General features: G+C 48.3%; 1 protein-coding gene across 1 annotated transcript in view; it reads left to right on the forward strand.

The window, feature by feature from the left end:
• The first annotated feature begins 3,693 nt into the window (after positions 1 to 3,693).
• LOC111143821 (5'-aminolevulinate synthase 1) overlaps positions 3,694 to 9,019 on the forward strand; it is a 13,877-nt gene continuing 8,551 nt past the window's right edge. Inside the window, exons 1-4 of the mRNA XM_022497739.1 lie at positions 3,694 to 3,825; positions 4,777 to 4,996; positions 7,553 to 7,780; positions 8,573 to 8,722. Coding sequence (XP_022353447.1) covers positions 4,798 to 4,996; positions 7,553 to 7,780; positions 8,573 to 8,722 — 577 coding nt within the window. The 5' untranslated portion in view covers positions 3,694 to 3,825; positions 4,777 to 4,797. The remainder of the gene's footprint in view (positions 3,826 to 4,776; positions 4,997 to 7,552; positions 7,781 to 8,572; positions 8,723 to 9,019) is intronic.

A 9,019-nucleotide genomic window follows, 5' to 3' on the forward strand; every position in this document is an offset into this window, starting at 1 on the left:
AGCTCACATTTCCAACTCTCCAGGGCAGAACTGAGCTGTTTCCAGAATCTCTAGCCATCCTGCAAGGCTGATTTCCCACTCATTGCCAGCCACCCCAAGGAGCACAGCTGGCTCACGGCCAACACAAAGCATCAGTAGCAAAGGCTGTAGGTTTGGCTTCTCTTCAAAACTGTCCAGGGGTGCTGGGTGGCTCAGTTGGTTAAACATCTGCCTTCAGCTTGAGTCATGATCTCATGATCTCGGGGTCCTGAGATCCAGCCCTGCCCAGCTCCCTGCTCAGTAGGGAGTCTGCTTCTCCCTCTTCCTCTGTGCCACCCCCACACCACCTCCCCAGGCACACTTTCTCTCTCTCTCAAATGGATAAATAAAATCTTTAAAAAATATATTTTAAAAATTAAAAAAAAATGCCCCATGTCCATCTGGATCTCCTTGGGGTTGGGGGCTGGAGGGATTTTTTTTTTGCCTGACAGATAGATGTTGAAACTGAGGCCCAGAAGAAAGCCTTAAGCTTGTGTAAGGCCCCTCATCAGCTCCTTGACCCTCAAAGAGGGGCACTACTACAAGCAGCTTCTGGGACCCAGAGTGGAAAAGGCTGAGCTCTCAGGCTGGGTTTGACATTTTCCTTCTGCCTTGACCGCTGGATGAGTGCTGTGTGCAGCAGCCCCTGACGGCGACAGTGACGACAATGATGATGACGATGACGCAGACTGGGCTAGAGGGAAGAAACGGGGGAGGCCAGGCCCCAGCATGGGGTCTGACCTTGCCTGAACTCCAGTGGCTTGGGCTCCCCTGCCCAGAAGCAGGGTGATAAGATGAATCTGTACTGTGGCCCCGGGGGGAGGCAAGACAGCAGTGAGAGAGAAAAGCAAGGGCTGGATGGGGGGAAGAAAGGAAAAAGAAGAGGGGGGGGGGAGAGGAGAGGAAGAGGGCTGAACCCAGGAGAGGGGTCACAGCTCTGTCAGAATGGGGCCCACCCAGACTCTTCAGCAAAGGAGGTGGGCTGCTTTCACTTCATAGATGCAAAAACAGAGCCAGGATTAGAACTCATGGCTTCAGCACTTGCCCTTCCAAGTCTTCAAGTGGAACCCACATTTCCCAAAATATGGCCCTAAGATGTGCCACCCCCACATTACCAAGAGAGAGGCCTGGCAAAACCGTAGTTTTCCTGGGTCAGGATCAAAGGGGCATTGCCCGGGAATAGGCATTTTGACCAGTGCCCTGGCCATGGTTCTTAAGCCCTGACACCAGCATCTCTGTGGCCTTTTATGGCCTCTATCTGACCTCCTGACCTCACATTCTGGCTGCATCCCTGAAGTCCAGCTATTTGGGCTGACTCATACATCCCTCCCACCCCCAACCCCTGCCAGGACAGGCCTGGGAGCTTCCCACTCAAGGCTTCACTTATCAGTCTCCCGATCCCATGTAGACCCACCCTTCCAGCTGGCACCTCTCTTCTAGAAGCCTTCCTGGTGGTTGGGATCCCCCGTCCTTCAGCGTCTGGGGAGTAATATCTTCCTCCTCCATCTGGAATTGTTGACAACATTGAATTTCACTTTCCATGTGAGTTTCTTTGTTTCTCAACCTTTCCCTCTATTAAACAGGAAACTCCCAGAGAGCTGGAGACTTGCTGGTTTAAACAATAAGCCTCTGAAATCTATGACTTCACCTGACCCTCCTGCCAACCACAAGTGGCAGGGCTGGAAGAGCTTTACAATGAGGATGATGAGCCTCAGAGACTATAACCTGCCCAAAGCCAAGTAAGATTCAGAGCCAGGGTTGGAACCCATAGTTAGTTCCAACATCTAGTTCTTTCTTCTTCTTTTGCCTCTGACCACTCAAACAGCTCTGTGAAGCAGGTGGAACAGGGATTATGATCCCATTGCCCAGATAAGGAAAGTGAGGCCCAGAGATGGGCAAAGCACCCAATACCATCTTTACTGTGTTTTCACTTTTAGTGACAGCTGGGTCTGAGTCCAAGTGCTGACCTTTCCTCATGTCTCCTCTTGGGCTAATGGGTACTTCTCAGGGGCCCTCAGCAGGATGGGGCAGAGCTGGGCTCCAGACTCCCAGGCTAGAACCCTCTTCCTGGGCCCTGGACTGGTCCCAGTGCCACTCTGGACCCAGCTGCCTCCTCTGAATGTGGAGATTTACCTTGCCTGCCTCTCAGCTGGCTGGAGATTCAAAAGGGAATTGAGAAGAACCTGGACACATCTTGGTCACTATTATGCTGGGGAAGGAGCAGCCTGCATGGCCCCTTCTTCAAGAGCGGAGGAGGGTAGCTCTGAGCCTGGCACAGACCCAGGCCAACCCAGCTCAAGTTAAGCTGGGAAGGGTGTGGAGCAAGGAGGCCAGATTGGCATTCCTGAGAGGGGTTTGCCTAACCTTACCCTGCAGGTGTGGACTGGGGGAGACCCGGAGGAGGAATGGCCCAACTCTGAACTTTGGGATGGAGTCCTGAGTCACCCAGTTGGTGCCCAGGGTGGCCGGCAAGGGACTTTGGACAGCCAGCAATGGAAAATAAAAATAAGAGTGATGTGGTTTTGGAATATAGGTGAGGTTCAGTGGGGGTGGAGTCTGGAGCCAAATACCAAGAAAGAATTGAGGTATCTCTGCTGCAAAATGGTGGTTTTATTAAAGCACACACAGCCGTGGGCTGAAAGCTGCCACACCGGGGGCTTGAGTAGTGGTGATTATATACTCCAGAGCTGGACGAAATAAGGAAAAGGGAGGTTTCCAGAAGAACTTTCATATACTAAAGAGGACCGACCTATAAAATACCTACAAGATACCAGAGGCCTTGCCATCCTCAATTTAGGATTGTTTTCCCCTCTAGCAAGTTATTAACATTAAGATACTTAGGAGATTCCTGGAAGAATGTCGCACATGTCCCATCGGGGTTGGTGGGGGGGGCGGTTGCAGGGTGCCAGCTTATGCTGTCTTCAGCTAGCCTTCTGCTCCCTCTTCAATAATATGTGTCAAACCCTAACCATGCATCAGGCCCTGTGCCTCCACACACCCTCCGGTTCTCAGAGCTGTTGTAGTCTACGGGTTCCATCTAGCCCTGCCCCTCCTGCTCCTTCCTCTACCTCAGGTTAAGTCCCTTCATCTCAGACGGAAAGTGCCACAGGTGGGTCTCCTTCCGCTTCTGCTCCTCCACACTCCAAAAACTCCCCAACACACACACACACACACACACACACACACACACACACACATACCACTCCTACAACCACTCCATCCTTGAGCAACTACACCTCCACCTCTTCCAGGAAGCCCTTAGTCACAGACGGGACGGATCCTGCTTTAGACCGTGCCCGGAACCCCCTTCTTTACACTCCTTCTATATCCAAGGGATCCGTTTCTACAACCCCATAACCCTCCAGTTGTCTCCAGGAGTACTTCCCCTCTGACTCTGCCTTTTTATGCCCTACACGGAGGCGTAGGGTTCTGAAGCATAGAGCACTTAGTAGGGAAGGGAGAAGAGGCTGTAGGATGAAGTCCCTGATCAACCGCCGTGCCCCCACGCCTAGGAGCGGACTACCCGGGAAAGCCCAGGTCCCACCCCCCCCTCCCTGCTCCGCCCCGTCCCGCCCCGCCTCGCCCCTCCTACTCTGGGAGCGCGACTCAGGGCGCCTGCGTGAAGGAAGTCTGCGCCCAAAGCGCATGCGCAGCGCTCCCTCCGGCTCTATATTAGGACGACGGCAGTCGCGGCCTGAAGCTTCTCTCCGACAAGGGCAACGGGTTTTTTCCCCTTGGTTTGGCTACCTGCCGCCGCCGCCGCCGCCGCCTCCTCTTCCTCCTCCTCCTCCGCAGTCTCCCGCGCAGGTGAGGGCCCGCGCTCTGGGTGCGGCGCCGGCCAGGGAAGACTCCGCGTGTCCTGCCAGCCCGCGCCCCTCTCGCCCGGTCGTCGGGACCCCATCCCCCACTGCTCCCGTCACCCGCCTCCTTGGGTTCAGCGTTCATCTCCCAGACCCTTAGCCCATTGGGCTGCCTCAGTTTCCTCCATTCGGCCCCCTTCTTACAGTGCCTTTTAACGGGCCACTTCTTTAGAATTCCTTTTTCCCGTTATTCTCGAGCCCTCGACCCCCGATAACCTCTGACCTCCCCCTGCCCAGGACCACCACCTAACTCCAGACCTAATGCCTTCGATTTTATACCTCCTGCCTCTCCCCAGTTAGCCCCAACCGCGTCCCCTCCTACCTCTGCTCTTTTTGTCCCCTCCTTCTCAGTTCTGTCCTCTTGGAGCTGTGGGGTATGACCTCTGGGAAATCCTTGGCTCAGGGACCCAGAGCCCAGCTGGGTGCCTTCCTCAGGTTTGGGGATGTGAGGACGAGGAGAAGTTCAGGATCCCTGGGAGTCCTCTCTGCCTGGATGGGTGATGGTGGCTTCTTCCCTAGCCTCACTTCACTTGGGTGTATGCCAAGGTGTCTTATCTGTGCTCTGCGTCTCCCTGACCTCCCAAACCTGTTCCCGACTTGTCCCTCGTTGTTCCAGCCCCTTGGTTGTTAGTCATCGGCATTTACTTCACTTGGTAAAGTTGCTTTGCAGGTGCTTTTGTGTAGAGCTGGGAATGAAAGAAGTAGTTGGTGACCTGGGTAGAGTACTGTTACCACTCCTTAGTTGAGTCCCACATGAGCGCCGTCCTTAGACGATTTTCAGACTTGTTATAAGGGTATTGTCGCTGTGAACTGCAGGTGACACCTGAACCCAGTGGCCTTGCAGTGGTATTTGCCCGATTATTAACAAGTGTTGATGTCACTCATTGTCTTTCTGTAGGATCAGTGTACCCTCTCGGACATGGAGACTGTTGTTCGCCGCTGCCCATTCTTATCCCGAGTGCCTCAGGCTTTTCTGCAGAAGGCAGGAAAATCTCTGTTGTTCTATGCCCAAAACTGCCCTAAGATGATGGAATTTGGGGCCAAACCAGCCACTCGGGCCCTGTCCACTTCAGCAGTACATGGCCAGCAGGTCAAGGAAACTCCTCCAGCTAATGAAAGTAAGTGTTGTTGGCAGCAAAGTAGGAGGTGGTGGTGTTTGCATTCATCACCAGACTGGAAGCGCTTCTAGTCCACATTGTGACAAAGGTCACGGTAACCAGAGTATCTCATAATTGTCATCCTAACCCCGCAAGTTAGGCACTTTTAATTTTCCCAACTTTAAAAGTGAGACGGTGGCCAGTGTGCCCTTTACAGATTTCTGGATCGCATGTCCGTGTCTGTTGGAGTTTTAGTGTTCATCAGTACCTCATTTGTGTAAATATAAAGCTGGAATATCCTGGGGCGCCTGGGTGGCTCAGTTGGTGAAGCGTCGGACTCTTGATCTCAGCTCAGGTCTTGATCTCAGGGTCACGAGTTCAAGCCCCACATTGGGCTCCATGCTACTTAAAAAAAAAAAAAGTTGAAATGTTCTGTTTTAACCTTTCCTTCATTAAATATTTGGCCCTTTGGCTTTTTTCTTTTTTAATTAATAGACTTTTTGGAGCAGTTTTAGGCTTACAGCAAAATTGAGTGGAAGCTTTTGGCTTTTAAAGTTGTGACTTAAAAAAATTGTGATTTTCTTCTTTTTTAAGTTATTTTTTATTGTGTTAAAATTCACCTAACATAAAACTTTTATCATCTCTTACCAATTGAACAGTTCAGTGGTATTAAGTACATTCATATTACTGTCACCACCGTCCAATTGTCAGAGCTCTTCAACATCCTGAACAACTGAAACTCTGCTCCTTGAACTCTTAACTGCCCCTCCCCACCCCCTGGTCAACACCATTCTACTTTTTGTCTCTGAATTTGACTGCTGTAGGAACCTCAGTAAAAAGAATCATACAGAATTTGTTAAAGTGGTGATTTTTTTTTTTTAAACACATGAATCCTTATTTTATATGTGAATTTTTAAATTTTTGTTTTGAATAAAGAGATCAGAGTTGGCTTTTGTTTTGCTTTGGCTCTACCAGGAGAGGAGGAGGCTTTTCAAGTTTCACTTAATCCTAGAGAATAATTTACCTTACAGGCTCTCTTCAGTGTATTCTCTGGATGTGTTCCTTGTAAGAAGGGAGTGTTTTGTTTTGTTTTTTTTTTTCTGTAAGCAGAAGGGATTTAATCCTTTGTAGGATTTCTTTTCCTTTTTCCTTTTAGGAGTTAGTTTTGTTTTTCTTCTTTTAATTGAACAATCAAAATATTCTTAACAGTTCTGTCCCTGGCATAGAGGAAGTTGAGTGTAACATGCCTTGGTCACTTGGTGGACTCTTATGCAACCATTCAGATGACATTCACAAACTATTTACTAGCTTAGGCAGATCTTTATAACAAAAAGGGCAAAATAAGCAAGTACATGTAGAATGAGTAAAACTTTTTTTTAAATTTGTTCATAGGGGGAAAAAAAGAAAATTTACCAAGATGCCTGTAATGGCTATTTTTGAGGGGCAGAACACTGTCATTCTAGATTTCCCACAGCAAATGTGTATTACTTTTATAATGAATGAAATAAACTTCAAAGCAATTTTTTTGACTTCATAGGAGATTTTAATAAAAACTGTATTGAGACATGTCTCTTCCCCAAGTCGTAGGAAAGGTTAGCTTCTGACTCACAGTATTCCAGGATGATGCAGAATAAGACTTTACTAGAAGAAGGATGAATGAATTTGCTCCGGGGAGAGGGAAGTCATTGTGACTAGAAGCGCAGTTGCCAGCCAACTCTGTTAACTCCGGGCACTTTTTGATGCATTTAGATGAGCAAGTAGATGAAGTGTGTGACTGTGATATCCCTGTGGTTTTTTCCTCACCAAACTAATAACTTGAACTCTGTTAGACAACAATCGAAAGACCTCACTTTTAGCTGAATGTCTTTTGTTAAGAAAAAGTCAGTTTATATGTTAAGCAACAGCAAGCTGCTTTGTGAAGAATCTGTTTCAAAAATATTAGCAGAAAAAAAAATATTAGCAGAGAAATAATTGTATGGACACCTCTATTTACCTTCAAGATCGTGTCCTGTCATGAAATATGCTATGTGTCTTTCGGGTAGATTTACTGGAAATCCTCCAGCTCAAGAACTCTAAGCTAGCTGAAGCTAGAAAACACTACTTTTTGGTGGATTTATATGGGAGAAATGTGGTTTGAGAGATAGCTGGATTGTGCCAGTTAACTCTTCACAGGAACATTGTTTCCAGTGAGGCAAACGAGAACAGTTCAGAGGCGCCTGGGTGGCTCAGTGGGTTAAAGCCTCTGCCTTCAGCTCGGGTCATGATCCCAGGGTCCTGGGATCGAGCCCCGCATCGGGCTCTCTGCTCACCGGGGAGCCTGCTTCCCCCTCTCTCCCTGCCTGCTTCTCTTCCTACTTGTGATCTCTCTCTCTCTCTCTGTCAAATAAATAAATAAAATCTTTTAAAAAAAAGAAAACAGTTCAATTATCAGAACCTAATAAAAATAAACTGGTCCCTGAAAAGTGGGGGTAGAGTAAGTATAAAGCTTGTCTTTGAGGCCATATGAGAAAAAAGGGGCTTTCTTGTATTGTGCAACTAGATCTGATGCTTCGCTTTTTCCATTTCACACCCCCGCAGAGGACAAAACTGCCAAAGCTGAGGTTCAGCAGGCTGCCGACGGATCCCAGCAGACTCCACATGGCACGCAGTTTCCGTCTGGACATCCCTCCCTTGCCACGAGCCAGGGCACTGCAAGCAAATGCCCTTTCCTGGCAGCCCAGATGAGCCAGAAGGGCAGCAGTGTCTTCTGCAAAGCCAGTCTCGAGCTTCAGGAGGATGTGCAGGAAATGCATGCTGTGAGGAAAGGTAAACACAGGACTGGAACCATTGGGAAGAACCAAGAGGTCCCTCTGGCTCTTTTGATCTTTCAGATTTATGTATGAGCTATTGTTAGGGTAGCATTTGTATAAAAAAACTTCCTCTTTTAGGGCCAGGGAAGAAGGTCTTCAAGATAGCAGTCAGAGGACTGCATGAGAAAATGTGGGACTTTCTTTCTGGGGTGTGTGTGTGTATAGGGTGTGACCAGTTTTTATAGTAATTGCTTCATTTCTGAAAATACCCTGCTGGCGTAAGCTGTTACCAGTTGCCCTTTGTTTCTTTCCTGCCGTCCAGTGGGATAAAAGGTAAAAAAGAGTGTTCTGCAGTAACTGATGGTCTTAGGACTCCCAGACTGTGGGTCTTACTGATGGTCACTTAATTCCACTTGTGGCTCTAGCCACAGAGAACCAGAGTCCCCAGAAAACCTCACCAGCAGAAATGATGCATATGGCTGGAATTGTCTTCTATGAAGAAAAGTGAGATTAGGGTTGGGTGGAGTGGGAAGGTGGGGAAGACCTGCCAGCAGGTTAGAAAGCTTTGGACTCTTAATATTCATTAAAGCTGTCTGGTAGCTCTGAAAACAAGACACCACCAGGCATTGGCCATTAAAACAGAAGCGGAGAAGAAAAGCTTCATACGCTCAGTTCCTACTAACTTTGGTTATGATCAGCTCTTTTTGGTGAACTAGGCAGTAATTCATTTTTGACAATATTTCTGGAAAGTATTGTGAACTCAGAATAGAATGTTGGTCCCCTTTTCTTCTTGTTACTTTTGTTACAGAGGTTGCCCAGACCTCAGTGAACCCCAGTGTAATTAGTGTAAAGGCTGACGAAGGGGAGCCAGGTGGATTGCTGAAGAACTTCCAGGATATCATGCGAAAGCAAAGACCAGAAAGAGTGTCCCATCTTCTTCAAGATAACTTGCCAAAATGTAGGTCTCATTGTTATTTGCCTGATGCATGAGAGGGTTTTTAACGTAAACATACGTTAGATTAAACAAAATTGTATGGTAAGTTGAGGGTTAAAAACCATGTCTCGGGGCGCCTGGGTGGCTCAGTGGGTTAAAGCCTCTGCCTTCGGCTCAGGTCATGATCCCAGGGTCCTGGGATCGAGCCCCACGTCGGGCTCTCTGCTTGGCAGGGAGCCTGCTTCCCTTTTTCTCTCTCTGCCTGCCTCTCTGCCTACTTGTGATCTGTCTGTCAAATAAATAAATAAATAATCTTAAAAA

Source organism: Enhydra lutris, unplaced genomic scaffold (genome assembly GCF_002288905.1).
Source record: "Enhydra lutris kenyoni isolate GAN:26980312 unplaced genomic scaffold, ASM228890v2 scaffoldscaffold10, whole genome shotgun sequence".
In the NCBI taxonomy this organism is placed as follows: domain Eukaryota; kingdom Metazoa; phylum Chordata; class Mammalia; order Carnivora; family Mustelidae; genus Enhydra; species Enhydra lutris.